The sequence below is a fragment of the Betta splendens genome, chromosome 13, assembly GCF_900634795.4.
Source record: "Betta splendens chromosome 13, fBetSpl5.4, whole genome shotgun sequence".
Lineage (NCBI taxonomy): Eukaryota > Metazoa > Chordata > Actinopteri > Anabantiformes > Osphronemidae > Betta > Betta splendens.
In genome coordinates this window covers 9368251-9393008 of record NC_040893.2, presented here as the reverse complement: position 1 = coordinate 9393008, position 24758 = coordinate 9368251, and the positions used below count along the sequence as shown (strand labels likewise).

Below are 24758 nucleotides of genomic sequence, written 5' to 3'. Positions count from 1 at the left end.
TGCCCATGGTTCAGCTATTAACTACTGGCATTGTTGGTTTCTTTACACCAACTATGTTCACTTGCAGGTGCCAGTGAAAAGAAGAAAAGCTCATTATTTCCTCATGAAACACGTCTATTCACCACCAGAGGCCTTTTCTGACTGTCCCGCATTCACGCAGCGACAGCATAAACTGGTCTGTTAATTTTCCTCAATGTGGTTATTGGCATGATAATATGGTTGGTTAATGAGGCAAGACCAGTGCGTAATGTCTGTCATGTGTCCACTTAACATCCTCAGGAAGGCTTCGGTTATTGCTCTGTACTCGAATGTGGACTAATCAGGGCCCTGGCACACTCGGTCAGACTGGGCATCGGGGAAACAAAAACACACACACACACACACACACACACACACACACACACACACACACACACACACACACACACACACACACACACACACCCTCCACCCCCGTGCCGTGTTAGCCCAGACCTCCTGAAGTGCCTCTTGTTCTCTTGTTTAGCAGCAGCTGTGCCTGGAAGGGAATGACGAGAGGAAAATGTGAACCAAGATGTACCCGTGATGTGCCAGTTGTTTTTTTTCTAGTAGGAAGTCACTGATGTCTTTAGATAATTTGAAATGTGTGTTTTACAACCACCGCCTTAAGGCTAATGTATTAGATACTAACAGGTTGTACAACCTGTTACAGGTGTGTGAGCTTGGCTAAGATTATTAAAAACCATCTTTAATTAGCTACATTTTTTAATAATTGAGCGAATAAATACATGAAAATGTGTGGATTTGGGTCAGCTGAAAGAACAATAGTGTTTCTATTATATCCAGAAGAAAAAGTTTAATTTACCCCATATTTCCTCACAGTGTAACTCATAACAACTAGGTCTGCGACACATCTACAATATATTTTGGCTAAGGCTGCATCAGGAACCGATTTCTTCATTCAGTTTTCAGATGTTTTCAACAAAAGATAAAACTTTATGCTACCCAAGGCAGGCGTGAATCAAGACGTGACAAGCTTCATCGATCCAAACAGCCACATCAGTTTTAGACTCATTTCAAAAGCAATAACATACTGTATTTAAATATTCTGGTGCTTTTTGATTTCTTACCAGCTCACATCCAAACGGGTCCTGGTACGAATTAACAACATATCTGATCATCAGCGCTGCGTATGAACGAACAATGCCTCTAAAGTTCTGTGGCAGTAGCGTAGATGAGGCACAAGACGTGCCATTAAACAGGCCCGATGCCCAAAACACTGCAGTAGCATCACGCTAAGTTGAGTCATTTCTAAAATCATATCCAGGAATGCGGAGGGAGGGTTTTCTGCGAATGCATGATTATTCTTGTCATCACTGTCTCTCTCCAGCTGGATGCTATTTCTGTCTGTTATGTTTGACGACTGGCACTAGTTCGGGTTGACTTCACCCTAACCCGATCGGGAGCAAGCTGAGAGGACTACAAGAACAGCTTTAGAATCATTAGTTACAATATCTGCAGGTATGTAGCTTGAACTCAATTATCAGCACAGTCCTCTGCAGCGGTTGCTTCTACGTGTGTTATCTAACATGTGCTGGGTGGCCTGGAGCGGTTCTGTGTGTCTGGCTATTCTCATAGATTCACAAGCAGCTCGGTACGAAATCATTATGCCCTGTCGTGATTTTATAGTTTAAAACAAGCAGCAGCTGGTTCGATGCAGGGAAGGACTCACGCTGTTTGTTTAGTCACTTTATTAATACATTGTGCCTAAAATGCACCTCTTGAAAGGCAGCACAGGTCTAGTATCAGTGCAGCTTCTCGTGTTATTGTTACTGCAGCCTTGCCTGGCTCCCCTCCTGGTATCTCCTCCAGGGTCTGTGCTGGGAGACAAACCTTCTGGTGTCTGCACATATGGATGTGCCATCACTGACTAACTGCACAACCTGTTTGAGCTGCAGGCAGCAGCTAATTCACAGTCATGTCTGCTTCATAAATGGACAGACTGATATCTGTAGTTGAATTTGACTTGGTGAGAGACTGTGATGATGAGATGTGATTTTGATGAAGTTGTGCCTACTTTGTTAATAATAGCTATCTTTATATACAGGTTACCCGACATTAGTAAGTCAATTGGAGGAACCAATCAATTCAATACAAACTTGTGTTTCGAGGAGGTCAGACAATACCACAAACTGGTCCTAAAGCCACCACAGGGCCGACAAAGACAGAAATACAATCCACAATGAATCACTAGTCTTATATTTGCACATTTGAAATATGGCAAGAAACTAAAGCACCTGAACGTCCAGTTGAAAATACATTTGGCTTTACAGCTGTTGATACTTCACTTCTATGTTTAAAGAACAACCCAGTGAAAACAAGCAACGATAAAATGGCTAATTACAAAAAGTGATTTGGATAAGAAAATGCTGTCAAACTTAATAAGACAACTTATGAAGTGATCCTCACGTATATTGTGTGGCAGCCTTTACTCATTTTAAGCCTAATTAAAAGGCAATAATTCAGAAACCAGCACTAAACAAGCAGGAAAAGCATCCTCACAAACCCAAACATGGGTTACTGGTCGCTTTGCACTCCTGCCATATCTCCCCTGATACCCAGTGTTATCGCTGGTGTAGTGTTACAAGCTTACATGTGTTTTAATCAGTGTCCTCAGCTTCTGCAGCTGAAGCTGTCACGGTCGCTTAGCTCTGAGCGGCTGAATTGAAGCTTGAGACAGAGTGAAGGCTTGTTGGCTGCACATGGTGCATTATCAGCTCAAACCCTTAAAACAACTTGTTTACTCAACTGCCAGTGTTTAAAGAAAGAAAACTACAAGCTGTCTAACATAAACCACTCGGTTTTGTTTGTAATATGATCGCAAGAATTCAATTAAAATCACATAGATGTTAATAAAAAGAGCAGCTGCTTGAGAGTCATGATCTACTGTGTGCACGCTGTACAAAGCAATAACTTTTATTAGTAATTACTTTTGGTTGAGTTCTGAACGAGGCTGAAAATTTAACATAAATGGAAATTCCATGTCGCCCTACATCATGTCTGCCACAGTGTGACTCCATCTCAAGCCATAAATCACCACATACGAAACACTACAGCTGGCGATTAGACGCTCAGGAGAGGCGAGATTTACTGTCAGTGTGATATCAGATCAAACTCGGGATCACCTGTCAAAGTGGAGACAAAATACAAGTGAAATAACAACTAATTTTTCAGGATTTGGTGTCATGGGCTTATAAATTGTCAAAGTCGAGTCGTGAGTCTTGACAGGCAGAACAAACTGGAATTACTGGAAGGAAACAGTCAAAATTCCACACAGTTTTCACCGTTTGCAGCAAACTAATGGCATAGCATGCACCTGATGGAGCCAGTCACTAGCATGGAGGAGAAACATCTGTGACCAAACAGACTGGATGATGGTCAATCCAAACCACTGGTTCATTATAAAAGGTCGAAGCACTACAAGAAGTCAATATTAGCAAATAGTTTAATGTAAAATTCATGAAACGATAAACAGATGTTGTTATTATTTGTTTGTTCAGTACGTCATACTGTACCTCAAATCACAATCATGAGCATAAACCAAACATGGATTAGTTATTACATCCAGAATGAGTTTGCATACAAATGGAATCAGCTGCTGCTTCTTACTTTTCTAAATACAACATATTTCAGTATTTAATTGCCTGCTTTTAAAAACAAGGCTAGAGTTCAGGAATGTCCATTCATCCATCATCCAGACCACTTTAAGGGCCATCCTTTCCTTTAAAGGTAATGGCGGAGCTGGGACCAATCCTAGCGGTCGTTGGGTCAAAGGTAGACACTGTGGTGTACACTAACGTATTTAACTTAATATACAGATGGAAATATGAATAGTTTTAAAACAATGGAGCCCAGCAACAGTGCATGAACTACATTTTCTAGAATTCTGACAGGGTACAACATAAGTAGATGATGAACATGTCAGCGCTGACATAATGCTGGTCAAGAACATGACACAGTCTTACAGATGGTGTTACTTGTTTTCATTGTAATCCTTTTTATACTAGACTCTAATTTCAAACAGAGCCTAACTTTGGCAAATCAAATAATCTGGACAGCAATATGAATTTTTATGTTAAGATTAGTCATCTGTATACAGCTGTCTGTGTGCATTAGCAGTTCTTTTCCAGTAGGCTGCTGTGGTATGGTAGTGGAAGAGTCTTATTATTTCTGTCTCTAGCTGCCAGGGCAAGTGTAACCAAACAAATCAAAGAAGCCACTGATCTTAGTAAGGCTAAAAAAAGGTTTGTGTAGTCAGAGAGTGTTAGAGTGTTTTAACGTGACATTCTCAAAATATGTTCCATTATTTTTTAAACTGTCAGCGTTTGCAAGGATTTATTTTAACATACACCTTGTTTTTATTTTCAGGAAGGTTAACAAGGATTTGTCCAACTTATAAAGTCTTCATCCTTTATCGGAGAGCATTTTAAAACAAGAAAATGTAAATGCGTGAAAATTTAACTGCAGGATAAATAGTATTCAGGTTCACCTGAATTGTGAAAAAACATGTTTCTGGCCTTTTCAAGTAAGTTCCTTATATTGTGTTCACCTAGTTCACATTTGAAAGAAAGAATAAAATGTAAGAATGGAAAGTTCCAAAAACAGATCACCTAGCCTGCTCCTGAATGCCTCACAAAGAAGTGCATCCACAACATAGATGATCTATGTTCTGTCAAGTCCCTGAAAGCCTCTATTTGACAATTTGCTCCAGACAATCGGAGGCAGTGCTCTGTGGATTATATAGTACAGTATATATATAAACCACATACAGTGATACGATATTGACTGCTCTGCATTCATGATTCTGTTTACCTCTAGAATTTTATGCTAAGGTGACCTTAAAAAATTTGAGTGTTCAAGGAATGTGATGAAAGAAGGTAATTCCTGTCCCTACTGTAGTAAGTCTGTGCTTAGAGGAGCGGGTTACATACATTGTGCCTGTCTGCGCCGTCCCTCCTCTGTAAACTAAAGACAGACCAGAGTTAACAGGAAGATTAACAACACTTTGATTCCTACTGTGACACGATTTTCTGCTCAGCTTTTGGTTTTGGATGGGTATAACAAGGAAAAGCACAGATCCTTAACATGAGCTTCTCATAAAACACTCAACCACTCATAGCAGGAGCTGTATTACTGCCCGATGTTGTGGTAGAGCTATTAGAGCATAGAGCACAGAGCATACAGTCACGATTTCTGGTATTATTAATAACTTATTATGTTTAAGCATTTATTTTACCCCAAAACAGTCACAGCATCCATCCCTCCATACTGAAACTTAAGTACAAAATGCTCTAAGCGCATGAATCCTCAAACGAAAAATGGCAGCAAATACCTCATAAAACAAGCTGCTGCACTCTGAACTTTGTCCACTTCAAGGTTTGCTGCAAATATTCAATGTATCTACAGTTAACGCGTTGACATTCTCTACATAAAGAGTAATCACTAAGTTCTTGGCAACCACACAACCTCATGTATTTCTCAGACATCAAAATTAAGAAAGTTGCCAGAAATCTGAGATCACATGGACAAACTTTGCAACCTATATGTCAGTGCCACAGACGCACGCTAGGTACAGTCGGCCTCTCGTACTTGGTGAATGCTGAAATACGCTCCCACATACAGTACATTACTGTAGTATGGAGGTTTCATCGTTTCCGAGCCTCGGCAGCACAAGTCTCGTGTTTACCTTCAAATCCAAAGACAGAATGAAAACAAGGTGTCAAGTGATTAATTCAAGAGTTTTTGAGCTGGCAGGAAATAAGTGAGACCGTGCAATCTAGAAAATATGAAACCCAAGCACTCGACCATTGAACGTGCCCACACTTCAACAATGAGCGACGGCTAATGTGGATAAAATTGATGTAAATCCATGACTAAAACAAACAAATGTAAATGTTAACAATTAAACTCGTCAGTAGGTTTTGTGTACTGGATAAAAGTAAATGTAATGAGGATAAATACTGATAAAAATGATTGGAGCTTGATCTAACCTTAACGACACCCCCACCCACACACCCACACAACTATATTAATCATGGTTATGACAAAGCACACAAACACGCTGATGTCAACGTGGGTTTCCTAGTGAAAATTAAGACACTTTTAACGCGGAAATGACTCCCATCTGTGCTGCATCAATATTCAAAAGATTGATTCAGTCCTCCTTAATTTCAAGGTTATATTGGCACAGCATGCACAAAATGACTACATCTGTTTCAGCGTTTGGCTTTTGAGATGCTGCACTTTTGGAAGCATTAAAGACGGGCTGGCAGCGCTGAGCGCCCCGTTGCATGGTCAAATGAAACCCGGCATCAGCGCGGCCAAGGAACGGTGTTCATAAACTGGACTGTAACACTGTGAAATACTTGGTAGGATTAAAGGGAGATGCTGTTACATCCCAGAATAAGCTTGATGCCACGCTGCGCTGCACAGATGTTGAGCTCCTCTCTGGGCTTATCTTTGACTGGATGCAGCACGTGGTGCCCTCCAACTTCCAGGAAGCTCATTAATCACCTGTGGTTCCACCGCACACCCACTGGAAATCATCACTTCAAGGGGACGTGATGGGAGTAAATCAACTTTATTTGGTGGATGAGTAAGTTATGTATGTAAACAGTGATGCCTTTAACCTTTAGCCTCACTGACTGCTCTGGTGCACTCATCAACAACAAATCTGCCAGTTTTATTCTGACTTACAGAACAACACAAACAAATGATCATTAGAACACTTACCCTAAACGTTTACTTCTGCTTCCATTAGAGTTCATCCAGGTGAGGTTATCTGGGAGTTGAGTTGTGCCATCTGGCATTAGAAACGTTTTACTGCATGTCCAAGTAGCTTCATCAGACCTTGAGACGTTGGCTGGAGACCATAAATCCAGCCCCCAGGCTGGTTTCACTTCCCACCTGTGAAGCACACACTCGTTAGCTGGAGGTGTGAGTGGATGTGGACGTCACGCCTCTGGTAATGCCTGTTTTCTCCATCACAGGGCCGTTATGTCTCGTAGGGCGGATGAGGAAATCAAACCCAAACCTTCTCAATGGAGTTCAGGTCTATACTGTATGATGGACAATCCATGGGAAATGTTCATGTCTCAGGCTGCCTGAACCACTCTTTCACAATTTGAGCTGGATGAGTCCCGGTATTGTCATCATGGATCATATTAGTAAAGAAGAATCTTCCTCATGGGTTCACTAGTTGTTCACTAGTCCAGTTCACTATTGAGCAACTTTTAAAGCTTCTTGTTCACTTCTTCGTATTAATTTCTCCTTGTACATCTTGTAGACACACACACACACACACACACACACACACACACACACACACACACACACACACACACACACACACACACACACACACACACACACACACACACACACTTCCTCCTTTCTTCACATTCTGCTAATTAGAGACCTGCTGTTTCGTTAACAATTTACAGTCAAATCCCCTAAAGTCGTGTTATCGCTCCACACGATATCTGACTTCTAACCTTTACATCATTTACACGTTGGTGTTTTTAAGAAAGCGTCCTAAATACTGTAGAATACAGAGCAAGTGTCAGAGTCTATCACATTTTGGGAACGTGTACAACACATCTGAAGCGCCAACATTACAAAATGAATAGGTTCAGCGTCCAATCTCAATTCTGGAGACATCATTTCCCCAATGTCAGATATAAACTAAAAAATTTCCTCATAGTGGGATGAATAAAGTCATATTTTAGACTGTCCTATCCTAAACATCCTGCATCCCACTTCACTGATCTTCTCTAAGTACTAGCATTGTTGATTTATGGCGCAGGACAAATGGTGGAAGGAGGAATAAGGAGGAATTTCACCCAAGATGCACATCATCATCATCATCATGATTGTTTCAGTTTTCCAAGAGTGCAGCAACATGGGATTATTGTTCAACACTGCCAGACAATAAAGACAAATACTGTCATAAGCTCATGAACAATCATCTGATTCATCTGAGATATAAAGTCTTGATATAAAGAAATTAAAAAGGTGTGGAGGCTGTAAATCAGGAACAGGTTCTCGAGGAAGTCACAGTGTGAGTGTTGCAGTTTGTGTGAGTTGCTCCTGGTGCGTCGCTTTAGATAAAAGCATCTATCACATGAATAAAACCAAAAATCAGCTGGAATCGAGACGCTATTGTTGCCAGGTGTAATGTCTGGGTTTACAATCGCTAGTGTCTGTTTAGGCCTCAGTTCCTTGGACCTGCCATTCACATGACATTTTATTGATTCTCCTTTGGTAACAATGAGGTAAAATGTAAGCACAAACTAGCGCAGTTCCAAACAATGGAGTCATCTGACACTGTTTTCTGTTTCTCACAAGCATGATTCCAAAAAATATGAGTTAACCCCCCTCCATGTTATGTTTTCAGAGACCGTTTACTTGACACGTATCGATCAATCTAGGCTTCTCCGATACAAAAGGAAAACATTCTACATGGTCTTTTTCAGGGAACTTCTCTTTTTCCGATACTGTTGACTTTGAGCATAAGCAGAAAATGACTTTCATATGGAAGCAATGTTTGCCCCATTCTGTCAGAATATCTTTTTGTTATAATGACAGCATCATCTCTGCTCGAGAAACTTCTCATAATCGCACTAGAACACCCTGTTCGGAGATGCGTGTATCTGCATGATAAACACTAAACAGCACGAGAATCGAACCGAGCAAAAGACATAGAAAAATAAACCTGCGAGATTTCCCCCTTTAAGCAAAACCATCTGTTGTTATCTTTCATAATGAACGGCTCCACTGACAGCGTCCTTACATCTAATGCATTAGGGGCATGTTTTACAATCTTGTGTCTTCTCCAAATACATTTGCTTGAATCAAGGTTAATGGTCACCAGCATTTTGTCCTGTAACGTCATAACGTGTTTGTAATTTCTCATTTATTGTGTGCGTCAGGGCTTGCTCTGCCTGAAAAACAACCAGGAGACGCATCGACAACACTTTGTTTTTGTTAGGACCTCTGCTTAACATATTGCTCTATTCCTATACATCTCAATTTCATTCATGGATGCAGCGCTTGGTGATAATACATTTCAGATGTGCAGTCTGGCTCCACGCTGTGGAGCGGCCTACTGCATGTGACCTAACTCTGCAAATATTTGGCAGCGAGGAAGGTAATATGGTGTCTTATAAGATGTTGATAAAACTGATGGTACTTACAATAATTAAATATGAAGTAAGTATTAGGAATCTGAACATCCTTCCAGACTCTCTACTAGAAATTATCTGCTGCATGTTGAACATATGGCAAAAACAGCAAACAAACCTCATGCAGTACATTGTCGGACAGACCTAGATTTCTGTGGTTTATTACAGCCATAACTCTACAGCTGAGGGCAGAACAGACACTGGTCTCATAACTATACTTCATTTGCAATTTATTCAACTTAATCCTCAATGTATAAGACAACATACATCTTCACAGTTGACATTATTGACTAAGGACTCAGTTGCATGCTATTGTCCTTCATGTTCACATGTGGCACAAAGCTCAGTTGCTCTCAAGAGATACTGATGCAATCTTATATGCTTGGAACTCACAGAAGGTCACTTACAGCAACTGCTTAGCAGCTGGGACATTACTTGAGCATCATAAAAATTTATTTAACCTTTTTTATTGCACGTATATTCAATATACTCCCTTTTTATATTTATTTGACTTATAACTTTAGTAAAACCTATTGTTTGATAAAACAAAAGCCAAAGAGAGGATACAGCGGGACCTGGTGTGTAGCTGTGGAAACAGGCCTTGGCAACCAGGCTAGATAGTATAAGTTTACACGATTACATGCAGCTTGTAAAGTTGATTGTAGAAAACTGAACTAAAAAAACAAAAGCCACATTTAAACAAAAAGTCTGCGCCGTAATTAACCCATGACTGTTTTATTCACATCTATGTCAGTGGTGTTTAAATGCAAAATGATAAAAATCTGTTGTTTAAATACTTCTGGTAGTTAAACACAGTTTAATAAATAATTTTTACTGAACCACTGTGGTTTAAAGGTGCAGTAACCATGGTGGCATGGTTGCCTCAATAACCGATCATAACTGCCGGTAATAAATGCATGTTAACATAACAATAACACACGGAGGATTCGCTTGCCAGGTTTGAAGAACAGCTAACAGCAGTAGAGGCAGACACAAACGTAAGAAGACGGGCTCCTGGTGCCGCTGCCAGACCATCGGACACGCAGGGCTAAGTAAGAAGATCTATTGTACAGGTGTAAGGGCTGTGTGGTATTTAGAAAATGAAGCCTACTGGCCAGACTAAGACCAGGGCCCACCACCAGCTGCCGGCAGGCACTTGTTTACCTCCAGCTTTGCTCCTGTGATTGCGTGTACACGAGTCATCCAGACCGCAAAAAAGCACAACATGATCCCTTTAAACTTCCCCTTGTTCCCACAACTCAGGATGTTCTTGTCTCTGGCAAAAGGATATTTCATTTCTAAGGAAAGACACATGAGGCCAGTTTAATAACTGGCACTCAATAATCATGCACCTGTCTTTTATTGCAAAAAAGAATAACTTACTGAGTTCACAAAGTTATTTTTATTTGAACCTTTTAAACTCATTTTGCTCGTGTATGAGTATAATTCAAATGTGATGTTTATGAAAGTCAAAGATTTGCAAAAATGTTTGTTAATATTTTTTTTTAAAAAAGGATTCTTTCTTTATAACTAGCAATAGATCGAGGAAAATTTTCTTTCTTTTTCTCCATGTCTTGGAGCAAGATTTGATCATTTTAATAAATGTTTTTTGTAACATGTTGCACAATTCAACATGACATCTACTGTGTATTGTGTTTGAAATAGCACAGAAGCAGTTATAGTCACACTCTCCTAAAGTTATTTTTGCAATAATACATTACTCTGGTCCACAGGTTCTGATGAGACAAAACAGACCAGTAATATCTCACAGCTATGTTTCTATATTGACTGTTATTTTGGTTTAAGCTTCCAAATATAACTTTATTATAACGTAACTCCATCAATACCAACATTGTTTTCTCACTGCTGCTCAGAAGTATTTGGACAATTTGGACTTTTGATTTCTGATGCTAAGGAGTACTTCAACAAACTGACAGATGTATAACTATGTTGAAGCTAGCCTGTGGATATATATAGCCAGCTTCAGCTTTTTGTGCCTTCAGTCTTGTCTTCAGTGAGTGAGAGGCTGCTCTGTTCAGTTCAGATCAGGCGACTGACTTGGCCATTGAAGAATAATCAATTTATTTGCCTTCAAAAGATTCATGGTTGCTTTCACTGTAGGTTCAGGCTCATCATTCATCCTCTCTGTGAAGCAGCATTTGGCTGACTGCGAACAGACACTACTGATCTACACGCCGCAGAATTCATCTTGCTTCTTCTGTCAGCAGCCACATCATCAAGAAACAGCAGTGAGATCTGCTTTGACTTCGTATTGGTCAAACAGCTGCCAGATGCCAACTTGACACCTAATATCAGGTCCATATCTTTTATCTGCTTCATTTGTCTTAACCCAATGAAGGACTGCAAGGATTAATGTTTTATCACTGAGCTGTCCAAATACCTGATTTTTACTCTTTGCATAAATCTTCATTAGATGAGGAAGTGGCTCAGTCAGCTCTAGTTCTACCAGCTGTTGTTTTTGTTCCACACCCAGTCTCTAAACTAAAAGAGGTCTTTTTTTTATTTTTCAATAATTACCAAACAGTTTGAACTCGTGTCATAAACATCATCAAACATATAATATACAGAATTCTGGATCATTCAGAAAAGCAAAGTGAAGAATTTGAAGAGGCTCTTAGTCAGAACTAAACACAATTTCATTAATCCAACACAGTCTTAGCTTAACTTTATACATTCAATTTATACATTCAATTTAAAAACTGAATATTTGCGTTTCCATATTATACAGCAGCTAATGTGATAGCCCATATCAAATGTATTTATTTAAGTCTGTTTATATATTTGAAATATTTGTGGTCAAGGACTTTAAAACCCTGTGAAGAAAGAAAAATAAAATATCTGTAGTAATAGGAATTAGTCCATGGCATTTAAATGTGGAATCGCCCAGTGAAGCAGCATGAAAATCGCATGATGAGCTGTCCATATGTGTGACCAGTGCTTCCAGGTATTTGTTTAGATATATAGAACTTCACTCATCCATGTGTGGGCCGTCGCTGTAATAAAAGTTGAAGGCTCCATCCCCCAGTGACCCACAGAGGGGAAGTGTGGAAACTAAATGAATGAGTATACTGTGAAACCAGACTGTAGCTACAGATCCGTAAAAATCGGTAAAAAGTGCACATTACTTACAACTAAATGTGTTAACGAAATAATACACTTCAAGTCATTTGACCTTTGTGTTTGTTTGTTTTTGCCCAAACAGATACAAGTTGGGATGTATCAGTGGGTTGGATAATATAATGATTAATGTAATTACAGCAAGGTGTCAACCTCCAAGAAAATCTGTTATGAAATACTACATCAGGACAAAGTACGGACAGTTTAAGTCCCATAGTACCATTCATCCATCAAACCCTAAATGCTTGTTCTCCCACAAATGTGTTCTTGTTAAGCGGTGGGAAAACAGCCCAAAAAAATGAAAACACTGGATGGACCTTTGTGACCTGTAACGTATGAGGAAAACAGTGTTGTAATCTGTAGACACCTTTCGATGTGTCTTAGGATGTGATGTTAAGGCTAAATTGCTTCCAGGCAAACACTGAGGGTGACAGAAGACCTGGCTCAACGAGGCTGTTCTCGGCCTCTCCGAACTCTTATTTTTGGCTGCAAGCGCTGGCCACTTAATTTTTCTTTCACACCTCTGACCTTATGTCTGAGTATTACTGTAAAGAGAAGGAGAGCAACGACAAGAGAAGGCAGAGTCTGATGTCATGAAATACCACAGTTCCTCCATTTCTCAGGACCCCATTCTGTCCGTTCCTGAAGGCTGATCGAAGGGTCATTTACTCTAAGATAAAATATGTCCTACAAGCCAGAGAGCATGCAAAGAAAGGAGAGGTAACTGTCAATCAGGTTAAACCTCAGATGGATCGCTTCCTAATGGTGATTTCGTATTTGAATCATTCCCCATAACAGAGCAGATTGACAAGCGACTATTAAAACACAGGTCATTTGGCAGATAGAAGTGGTTTTCAGCAACTGCAGCACTTTATCTTGCTTCTTTGTATATGTAACATTTCAGCACCTTATGTTTTGGCCTTTGACTAGTCCTTTAGTGCTTCCACTAAGCTTTCATTCGCGTCACCTGCACTGTTTTCATCTTGTTTTTCAATTAATGCCTCTTCTCCTCAGTTCTGAGGTTGTGTAACTAATATCATCAGTCTTTCAGTAAAAGTCCTGACTCTGAGAACATGTCCAATGAAGCATGACAACGTGCAGAGCTTTCCCACACAGGGCAGTAGCACAGCAGCTGTAAGGCGCTCTAGCTCAGAACAGGTGGGATGCTGGTTTCTGATGCGACGTGCTAATACTAATTTTGGCTATAGCAACACTAATACTGACATTTTGACGTTACAACATTAGATACTGGCCTTTATATTTGTTGTATTCAAGGCACTGTAGAGAGATTTGTTTAGCCAAGAAACCAGCTCTACTATCTGAACACTAAGAATTAGCGATGTATGTAGAGAATAACATCAGTGTTTGCTCTTCGTGTACAACTTATCAATTTTTGTTTTAAATATCACAGCCATTAAAGATAAGATATTGTTGTTAGGGATTTTTATATTGTTTTATTTAAGATAAAATAATTCCTTCGTACCTACTGTGGAGATATTTATTGTGTGAGGCGCTGCACCATTAACTCACTGCAGTGGCCAAATAAGGGGCGAAGACTATAAACAATATCTCTAAAGTATTTTCTCACAAAGTCTGACAGCAGTTCTTGGACAGCGAGCCCATAATAAAGCTAAAGCTACGAGGGAGAGCACAGCTACAAGCAAAGCCAGTTAGATCATGTGGTTCGATAACACTGAGTTTACTGAAGATCATCCAGAAGTTATTTTATACCAGAGGCTAGTGTGGACAATTTAGTCATGTGGGTTGAGGAGAGTTAAGCAAACACCATTTTTTAAATATTTCTAAAGTCCCTGATAAAGGGAATCCATGGTTTTCTGGGCATTAGAGAAGGATTCGTATCGGCTGTTTTTACAGCTGCTCTTCTTGAAGCCCTGGTTTAGAGAATTCATTGCATCCAAAAGAGGAATGATTTTGAAGCTGTGCTCTATAACCTTGTGTTATAGAAATTAGGAAAAATAGAAAGAAAGTATGCTTTATAAACAGCTGTCGTGAACTTTACTACGTCCAACTTGGATTTACTTCCAAAAACTTAATGCACAAACTAAACGTCCTCAGCAAAGGTCACGTTTGTTCTTAACCTTGGAATCAGAGCTTTCAACGTGCGCTGCGCTCTGTGTTTGGAAGTTTGGGAGATGGAAACGTTTTTGTCAGTACGTTTGGAATCTCTGTTAGAGGCGAGTAAGTGAACCTATAGCCAGGGATGCGCTGGCAAGTGACTCAAGAATGAACCTTCATGCTTCACTTTAAAGCCAAGACTTGGACAAAGATTCTCCATCTGCTGATGAAGGAAAGCTATGCTAAGAGCCAGCAGGTGGACACTGGGTGGAGATTTTCTGTTTTGCTGTAATTGGGAACAGTTTATAGTTTACATGTAAGTTTTCATGTGGCTGAGTGTTTATGCTGGTTTAATGGTAATAATAGTGATATACTGCACATATAAATTATTGATTGGATTCTAGAAATAGGACTGATGACAGTGATGGTAAAATAGGAAATGAGGTGAACAATGAAATGAGATCAAGCTGTGAGCAAATTTAGTGATTGACCTCAGCTCACGGATACAAAAAAAGAGCAATATTTCCGAGGATGCTAAGTTATAATTCCCAAACATATCTGCGTTTTGCCTTTTGCTTTTCAAAAATACTTCTCACAGAAAGCATGTCCTTATGATTCATGTTTTTGAACTTGAAACAAATCCCTCCATAGTTTCTGAATTCCACTGGTGGTAAGTTGTCTTTCTCCTAAAGCCAAGGCAGCTTTTGCAATATGGTCCCCGTTAAATTCATAGTCACTCTGTCAAATAATAAATCACTTTCAAATGCACTGAATTCCTACATGGTTGCAATCCCACCACACTTTCCATCATTCATGTGCAACCAGGTCCTCCTACATTTGTGATCTGCTCTTCAGTTTATTTATCTAAACATATAGAAAACCACTGAAATATCTTCAACAGACATGAACACTGGCCACTTATTACATTTGCAAGTTAATTTTCAATTTTTTTCTAAAGGTCACAAGATTAAATGTACTAAGAGTTTTCAGACACCTCCTGATTTGCAAAAACACTCTGCAAACCTTCACAGTCCTGGACCTGAACACAGCTAATGTGTTTGGTGCAATATCAAAGACAGGGCTTAATGATGAATTGTCTGGTTGGGTGATGCCATTTCAGGTTCAAGTCATTCTCATGCTGGTTGCACAGACGGTGTAGAGCTGTAATGCAGCCTGGGTCGTGTCAAGTCCTAACTAATGAGTTCATCTTATTAATTAATTTTACAATTATGTTATTGGTGTACAAAAAATGCTGTTGATAGTCTATTGGTTAAACTGTGGCGCCCCCACCTGTTAAACCAGGTTATGATGCAGTAAATACTATATTTCCTATTAAACGTTTTACACCACCAAGAACCAATACTGATGCTTTAAAGTTGGTTATTTTGCACGTGTACCCCGATTTACAGCTAAATGTTTACACCCCTGCAGTGATGACAAATTACGCTTAGATAGGAAATAGTCATTCAGAACAACACGTTTAATTTAACATGCTGTCATGAATGATGCCACCAGTAATCATTATTATTATTATTATTAATAACAACAACAACAACAACAACAACAACAATAATAATAATAATAATAATAATAATAATAATAATAATAATAATAATAATAATAATAATAATAATAATAATAATAATATCCTGGATAGAAAGTAAAGGTGGGCGGCACGGTGGTGCGGTGGGTAGCACTGTCGCCTCACAGCAAGAAGGTTCTGGGAGGCAATTTCCGGAGGCAGCCCTGGTGCCTTTCTGTGTGGAGTTTGCACGTTCTCCCCGTGTTTGCGTGGGTTCTCTCCGGGTTCTCTGGCTTCCTCCCACAGTCCAAAGACGTGCATTAGGTTGATTGGCCTCTCTCCATTGCCCGTAGGTGTGAGTGTGTGAGTGAATGGTTGTCTGTCTATGTGTTGCCCTGCGATGGACTGGCGACCTGTCCAGGGTGTACCCTGCCTCTCGCCCGTAGCCAGCTGGGATAGGCTCCAGCACCCCCGTGACCCCGCACTAGAGAGTAAGCGGTTAAGAAAATGGATGGATGGATGGATAAGTAAAGGTTACAGCTTAGTAACTAAAACATTAGCGGGGTACGTAGTGCTGCTGCAGCGCCCCCTGCTGGTCGCGCCTGGGAGCGGCCTGTGCTCTGTGCGGAAGATGGCGACGGGACTCCTACAGAGAGCGGGTGGTGTTGCTCGCCCGAGAAGCGGGGCGCACCCGGCCGGAGCGCTCGTCGCGTGGTGCAGGTGGGCCGGGGGTCAGTGTGGATCAGGATCAGGGCTTATCTCTGTGGACTTTGGAGCAGGCGTCCGTGTGTTGCTGTGGCTGCGTGCTAACGTGTTAGCCCGCTCCTGCCTGTTAGCAGGTTTGCTAGCACGCTGTCTGCTAGCCAGCCCAGTGGCCTTCAGCTTTAACTTCCACAGTAACCTCTAGCACTCATACTTAGCATGAATGCTGCATGTGTGTGCTATGGTCAGTGAAAGTGCACAGGTCTCCGTAATTCCGTGTTCGTGCACATCTGACACGGCTCAAGGTCAATGTGATGCACTGACTTTATTAATATAATACACGTTTACTTACACACACTGCAGTGTTGTGGTTCAATCACATCAGTTTCACATTATGTTGCTGCCATTTCCTGCTCAGCCTCTGTTTCGTACAGCTTTAACTTCATTTCAGCTTTAAAGTTTTGTGAATTTCGTGGCAGCCTGATCACAGACCAATAGGAGACACTGGGAACTGGCTTCCTGATGCTTTTTTAAATCAGGAAGTAGTGAGACGTTCTCCATGGTGCAGTTGTTGATCATCAAGACTTGTCTGTCTTTTGAAGGGGCTTTTCGGCATCCAGCAACAGAAACAGGGAGGACAGCTGGTTCAAATCGCTGTTTGTTAGGAAAGTTGATCCCAGGAAGGATGCACACTCCACCCTGCTGACCAAAAACGAGGAGAATAACCTCTACAAAATCCAGTGTAAGTACTATTAGTGTGCAAATTTAAAAACACCCACCTGTCTTAAAGTAATGCTGAGGCTTTGTTTGCAGTTCATAATGTCAAGCCAGAGTGCCTGGATGCATACAACAAAGTGTGGTGAGTGTCATCATATGTGTTGTCTGGGACTGAGTATACAGGCTGAACCTGTCAGCTGGGAGTGTGAGAGTGAAACTACTTGGTGCATGTCAATGGAAAATAACCATGAACAGGGTGATCCTGTGAACTGACTGACTGGCCTGACCTCAACGCCCAACACAGACCAACCCTGTTCATACCTTAGATGACTGGAGGCCCACAACTTGTAGTTTGGGACTAATTTAGGACATGCAACATCAGACAGGAGACACATGTTGCCGTGTCTTGTCAGGAGACCTAAATGCATATTTAAATAAAGTATCAATGCTGCTTTAATTGTTCCATATTTAAATGTTTAACATGTTTCTTGTTTCTTCCTTACCACAGTGAGGATGTTTTGCCCTCAATCCATGCTGATAAGTACTACCCCTGTGAGCTGGTGGGCACCTGGAATACCTGGTATGGAGAACAAGACCAGGCTGGTAGGATTACTAATATCGATAAAGTATATGCAGTTTTAACAGGTTTGGTGTCCACAAAGCAGTACACCTTTTTATACTGCAAGTACATAATTTAAAAACACTGGCTGTGAGGAGAAGCATTGATTGTGCATTGGAGTGCATTATGTTGCATTAGTTGTTCTCTGCTAGTACAAAAAGGTACAGAATTACAGAATTTTCCAACTCGTGTTGGAAAGAGATCATTGATCACATGTGATAAAAGAGTGACTGAATCAGTCCTGACACATAGACAGAAAAAATATGTCAAACTTTATCTGAGGGCTACAGGAATGTTTTGAGTCATAAGGTTTATTAATCCTGCTTTTGCCTCCCCACAGTTCACCTGTGGCGTTATAGAGGTGGATACCCAGCTTTAACAGAGGTGATGAACAAGCTGAAGCAGAACAAGGTGAAGGCTCCCTGCCTGTCTGAATTATACCTAATTTGTGAATGGCTGATAAGGAAGTAGAGCCGTCAGTCAAAGTGACGGTGACATATCGATCTTGGTCTGTCCATTATCAGGACTTCACAGCATACAGGAAGGAGCGGGGTAAGATGCTGTTATCTCGCAGGAATCAACTTCTCCTGGAGTTCAGCTTCTGGAATGAGCCCGTCCCCCGAGACGGCCCCAACATCTATGAGCTCAGGTCCTATCAGCTCAGGGTGAGTACCACAAGCATCATCGTGTCTGCTGCGTGACATGTGGTCCATCACTAGTCTGTGGAACCGTATAAACGTGTCTACCTCATAACTATACGTACAACTATATACAGAGTTAATAATCTGTACAGCTTTTTTTGTATTGGGTCACGCTGTACAATATGCAGACCTACATAGGGACTCTGATGGGATGATGATGTCGAAGATCCATTTTCACACTCTGTCCTACTATGCAGAAATCACAGTCTGTCGTCTGCAGATCAACCTCCTCCTAATCTGAGAGTCAGAACTATTTCTAGATCAGCAATTCCTGTGACATGTGATGAATGCAGGCTATTATCCCTCATCACAGACTGAGATTACGTCTTAGAACCAGCACGGTTGTGCGTTTTTTCTCTTAAGATCCAGAGAATGATTGAAGAAGCCTTCTGGTGTAATTATTGTTGCCGCTTATCTTTACAGTGATTAATACCTGTGTTGCATATTTACAATTAATTTCTCTTAATATGTGTACTCTGGAAAGAATTCACAAATGTGACACCAATCCAAAGTTGATAAGAAAGCTCAGACTTATGTGTTTTATTGCAATAAGAACTATTGTGTTTTCTTTCCTGCAGCCAGGAACCATGATCGAGTGGGGTAATTACTGGTAAGGCGATCTGAATTCATTTGATACACTGTATTTACAGAACAGCTACACTACATGTAACCTTCCTCATCACACTGTCATTAATAAGAGTTATTCCACAGAGAGGCCCAATTGTGAAGCTGTACTGTCATGCTCTAATGCCAAGATTCATATTTAAGTGGGAAACTGTGTGTGCATAAGTATAATCAGCCTGCATCTAAAACACTGCTTAGAATGACAAGTCAAGTGGTCGCCGTATTAGTTTGTGCAGCACAGCTGATTGTGATTGATTGAAATAAAGATGCAGGCTTTCTGCACCAGCATCAGCTTTTCATAGGCTGTTTTCAGTTATTAATCCTCTCGATCATATATTACATCATGGCTGACGTGCACTTTTGGCTATGATACTGTAAAGCCTCTGTATCTTTTTTGAGTTAAAGGCTTGTTGGGTGTTCCAAGTAATGTAATAATAATGTGCAGCATTTCAAATGTAAATATAATATCAACCCTGGAATAATACCTATAAGCTTCTCTAGTTTTTGAGGAGCATTATTTTAAACACTTAAATGTATTTCTTGGAAAAAGTATTATGAAATACTTGCTTAATCCCAGACTGAGTGAGTGAAGCAATTTCATTATAATTAGTGGAGTTGGAGGGTCAAACCCATACATTAAGCATAAACAGCATAAAGAACAGAGACTTTCTACTTAAGTATCCAGGCAGTGATAATGATGTCAGCGAGTGCATGTTTACTTTGGGGGGGAAACATGGATTTAAATAACCCCCCCACCCCAGTCCTCTCATTTCAAATAGGCTTGGCCAGTGCATAGTTTTATAAACATGCACAGAGAATGTTATGGAGCCACATCTCATGATTGGATGTGATGTTGCAGTGAATAATCACAGCTATGGAAGACAACCATGCTCCAATTTATGTTAAGAAAACAGACTCCAGCTCCAATTGTTTAAATTAAAAACAGTCCAAAATAAATGCAGAGGCTGTGTTCACAACGTTCCTTGTTTGAAGACTGGTTAAATGTGAGTGTGTGTCGGCTGCGTCTTGTTTTGCCAGATGAGGCCTTGGTATTTTTGGCCGGTGTTGTGACTGACGCTGTTCTGTCCTGCAGGGCCAGAGCCATTAGATACCGGCAGCACAACAGAGAAGCTGTGGGAGGGTTTTTCTCCCAGATTGGCAACCTCTATATGGTTCACCACCTCTGGGGTATGGACACATACCAGCCTGTTGCACAGTTAGATACTGACCCTGTTAACGTGCAGCTAATCCTGGTGGTGCTGAAATCATTAGTGTAGTAGATACATTTAAAAAAAAAGTCACTTTTATATTTACAAGGGTTTAGTGAGTTATTTTGGATAGAATATGGATTGGTTTTGGAAGAAACAATGTGCTAATCTCCCTATAGAGATGTTTTACAAGCATTCTCACAGTTTAGTGACACTTAGACGTTAAGCAGCAGCTGCATTGTGAGACACTTATTATCATTGTGTGATATGAATATTGCAGTGATAACCTACTATACATTCATTGCACAACAGCAACAACAGATAGGAGCATATCATAGTGCAGCATTTAGCACCTGAGTTGGCAGATAGCCTACCGCAACAAGAATAAGAGAGAACTGTAACCTCTAGCTGGGCACAGTCGGACTCCAAATGATTATTAATGTCATAATAGGATAATCAACAGCAAGAGTAACTTATAACTTCTCACCCTTAGTTTTACAGGCCAACAGGTCTAATGAGCAGTATTAAAACGTGTTTTGTTGTTGATTTCAGCTTACAAAGATCTTCAGTCTCGGGAAGACACGAGGAACGCCGTCTGGCAGCAGGAAGGCTGGCATGAGGTGGTGTATTACACAGGTGAGGTGTGAACCTGGACTGGTTTGGTTCAGTTTACAATATCGAGCTACTGATGGTTTAAGTTAGACAGTGGACTATGGTGACACTCAATCAGCTCTAAATCGTTCATGTTTTGTCTTCCACCAGTTCCTCTCATTCAGCACATGGACTCAAGGATCATGATCCCAACAAAGGCTTCACCACTGCAGTGAGATAGGAGCGAGTGGCACCATTCACATCCAGTTACATCAATCCAGAACGTCACTCTCACAGTGTTGACCTTTTTCTTGCTGCCAAACGTCCTGTTATTCCTTGTCTTTATTTATCTTATTTCAAAGATGTCCATAACACAGACTGTAGTGTTTGTAGGTAAACTTTGCAGCTTCTATTCAAAGTGTCTTTTCGGGCAAGTGTTCTGGAGCAGGATGAGTTGATTTGGCCAATTTAAACTGCCTGATGGTTGTTATTCCAAAGCCTTGTGCCACATTAACACAGGTCCAAAACGAGATTGTCCAATTCAAAACTAACCAAAGCTACTTGAAAGGAGCAGCAGCGGCTGTACGTGTGGGAACAGTTAGGACATGGTAGTGCTGAATCTCACTGCACAATCACTATATATTTATCTGATGTTCTATTTTACTGTCAGTTTTATAATAAGTGTGCTGACAACGTGACAGTTTGATGGGGGCCATGCTATTGCTGAGTGATGTGATAGGGTCTATACATTTGAGAACACTGTTTTGTTTTTGTTTTTCACATTGTAAACCCTAGATTTTCATATTTCACGTTGGCTCTGAATCCTAGACTTTATTTTTAGTTAATTTGCTTCTTCTGGATGTTCCTCGTTTCTGTCATATGTGTGTGACTATGGCTTCTACTTCGTCGCGTGATGACAGCATGCTGATTTTAAAACGGTTTCTACTTACATGTTTAGTGAGGGATAAATATTGTATATTAATTGCTGTTAATCAGTAGTTGAGTGAATCTGGCACCAAGCGGTCCGCCGTGCTCCTGCGTACTGTGACGTCAGATACTGTTGTTAAAGGAAGCATGTTAATCTTGTCTCTTTGTTCATCGGTTCAGAAGGAACAATGTTCCACAGAGGACAGGAATGGCAACACAGATTAAAGAAGCTCTATATCGGACAGCACATTCTCATGTTTAATGCTGACATTCTTTACAAGTCACCATACTGATTGACATATCTGGTAACAGCTTAGCACACAGAATTATAACACCTCTATTGCTCATTGCACATACCATTAAATGAAGTTGTATTAGCTTAAGATTAAATCCAAAAGTGCAAAAACACACTCTCTTTATGGACAGTGTTTGGTTATTCATTTAAGTTCTAGTACAAAAAAAAAGGCAACATCCGATGCAGGTAGAATTGGTCTCATTAGTGTAAACATTTTCATTTCTTATAAAATCTATCATAATAGTAAAATGAAAAATGTACACCGGATAAAACTACTAGAAACAGGGCCTCAGATACAAATATAAAATGTTAATATCAGTAACAGTACTTAGTGTTTTTAAATCTTCTCCAGTTCTTTTAACAGCTCCTCGAAGCTCGTCACGTACCATGGACACCTCTCCTTAACCTGTTGCCTGACGACGTTCCCCCCAAATCCGATAAAAGCGCTCTGAGAAAAAAAATCACAGTGAGTGCCTTATTAAGAACACACGAAAGCTCATCAAACGTCTAAAAGTGAAAGTGAAGTGTGGATGAGGATGTGTAAGGCGCGGTTTAAACACGTACAGCAGGAGGACAAGCCTCTAGGTCAGTGGCTCCATCTCCAATCATCACCACCGTCTTGAAGCCGTATTGCTCCTTCAGCAGACTGATCACTTTTCCTTTTCCTCCGCTCTCAGCTGTGGGCTGACTCTCGTCAAACCCAGCATATTCTCCTAGAAACACAGGATTTGAGCACGTTGAGAGAAGCGTGGACAAACTGAATGCAACATCTGAAAGACGGAGCCATGCTCATTGATGTGAGAATAAAAAAAACTATTTTAAGTAACAGGGATGAAACCTAATTTTACTGATTTGTACATGGACATTATTCTTACCAAACCATAAAGACTGACTCTTACCGTTGAAGTAGAACTTGAGTCGATTTGCATATACGTGATGCAGTGGTATGTTAAGCTGAGTGGCCACGTGTTCAACAATGCAGCGGAAGCCACCTGAAATTAGGAAGACCTTCACATTGCGCTGGTGAAGATGTTCCACAAGCTCCCTGAACACAGACCAATGGGCAATTAGGCAACATTCATAGCTGATCACCAAGTCACTTCATCAGTCATATCAATGCAATTCACTAGGCACCTGTGCACAAGACTTAAAGTGATAAATATATCAGTAGTTCTGTGCTGAGAGAATTGAGTTGAGAATTGAAAGAACAATGGCCACATGACTCACTCACCTGATACCTGGAGTCAGCTGAGGCGGGTGGTCTGTTATCAGTTTGTTTACTTGTTCTCTTGAACAGCGGATGATCGACAGACGCTCAGTCAGGGCTGTCTTGAAGGTCATTGAGCCGCCCATAGCCCTGCGAGTCCTGGAATGTCGAAGCAATGCAAAATACAAAGATGTCAAACATCAATATAAAAGTGAGTGCTGTGTGTGTAACTACTGTTATAATAACACACTTACATCTCAGTGACCGCGTCCCCAACACCACAAAATTTGGCAAGTTCATCAATGCCTTCTTCTTTAATGACTGTGCTGTCCACATCAAAGCAGACAGCTTCTGCTCTCCGGAAGAGTTCCTTTGTCTGTGAAAGTGATATCATCATGCTGGAAAGGAAATAAAACGGATTTTCAGCTAGACCGTCTAAAATAAATATGTAATAATCATTTTAATCTTCAATTTGACAAAAACAAATTTGACCCTGAATGCAGTACCCAAACATTGTGCTGGACAATGTTCGCAAACTGTATGTATGCGATTTTAAAAAGCTAATGTTGCACATTAGCTGCGTGTTTTAATGGTTTAACTAAGTCAGAGAGCTGCAGCTGTGAAGTCTCCCGAGCATTGGTGCATTACAAAAACGATCATCAACGAATCATACTATAGTCCTTCGTTGACATCCTCTGTGTGTATTGCGTCACCCTTCGGCTCACTACTGACGACCGGGCTGAGAAACCCCACAAACAAACAAACGTAGATGCGCCGAAACTCGGTCAAACATTCCTCACCGCTGTTGCTGCTTCAGGGTGAAACTGCTGCAAGCGACTGTACTCAAACGTCCCCGATTTACGTTGCAACCAGACGCGGATATCTGTTCTCAGTCGTCCGGTCTATGCGTTTGAGCACTTTACGCATCGAGCGTGAGAAAGTACTAAACGTGCCAGGCTAATGTTCGAACCATCACATTAATCACGTAGCGCTTTTGTGGTACTTACTGGTGAAAAGGGCTTCGATAAGGCACAAAACAGCAGCTCCAACAGTAGCCGGCCCCTCCGCTTTAACGGGCTCACTGATGACGTAGTGAGGTGCCGAATGCCGGACCAATCAGAGACACGCCGGTGAAGGACCGCCCTCTGTTGAAAGCCAGCCCAGCCGTTCAAGTGCTCGTCCGCGTCCTGGTGTGTAAAGTGAAACGAAC

The 24758-nt window shown here is 40.8% G+C and overlaps 2 protein-coding genes across 3 annotated transcripts; one reads left to right on the top strand and one right to left on the bottom strand.

Annotated features, from left to right (window-relative positions):
- The first annotated feature begins 16516 nt into the window (after window positions 1-16516).
- LOC114868414 (protein NipSnap homolog 2-like) lies at window positions 16517-22288 on the top strand. Its single transcript, XM_029171969.3, has 10 exons — window positions 16517-16677; window positions 17262-17401; window positions 17473-17518; window positions 17885-17979; window positions 18336-18406; window positions 18520-18660; window positions 19275-19306; window positions 20414-20508; window positions 21081-21164; window positions 21291-22288. The coding sequence occupies exons 1-10, from the start codon at window positions 16589-16591 to the stop codon at window positions 21353-21355; spliced, it is 858 nt and encodes a 285-aa protein (XP_029027802.1). The 5' UTR covers window positions 16517-16588; the 3' UTR covers window positions 21356-22288.
- psph (phosphoserine phosphatase) lies at window positions 22284-24712 on the bottom strand. 2 transcript variants are annotated; one of them, XM_029171970.1, is made up of 6 exons: window positions 24556-24712; window positions 23803-23946; window positions 23573-23707; window positions 23241-23386; window positions 22906-23054; window positions 22284-22789 (listed from the first exon to the last, which is right to left on the bottom strand). In XM_029171970.1, the coding sequence occupies exons 2-6, from the start codon at window positions 23943-23945 to the stop codon at window positions 22679-22681; spliced, it is 684 nt and encodes a 227-aa protein (XP_029027803.1). In that variant the 5' UTR covers window position 23946; window positions 24556-24712; the 3' UTR covers window positions 22284-22678. The 2 variants fall into 2 exon arrangements, with proteins under 2 accessions (XP_029027803.1, XP_029027804.1); XM_029171971.3 differs by lacking the exon at window positions 24556-24712 and adding an exon at window positions 24349-24542.
- Between the last annotated feature and the right edge of the window lie 46 nt (window positions 24713-24758).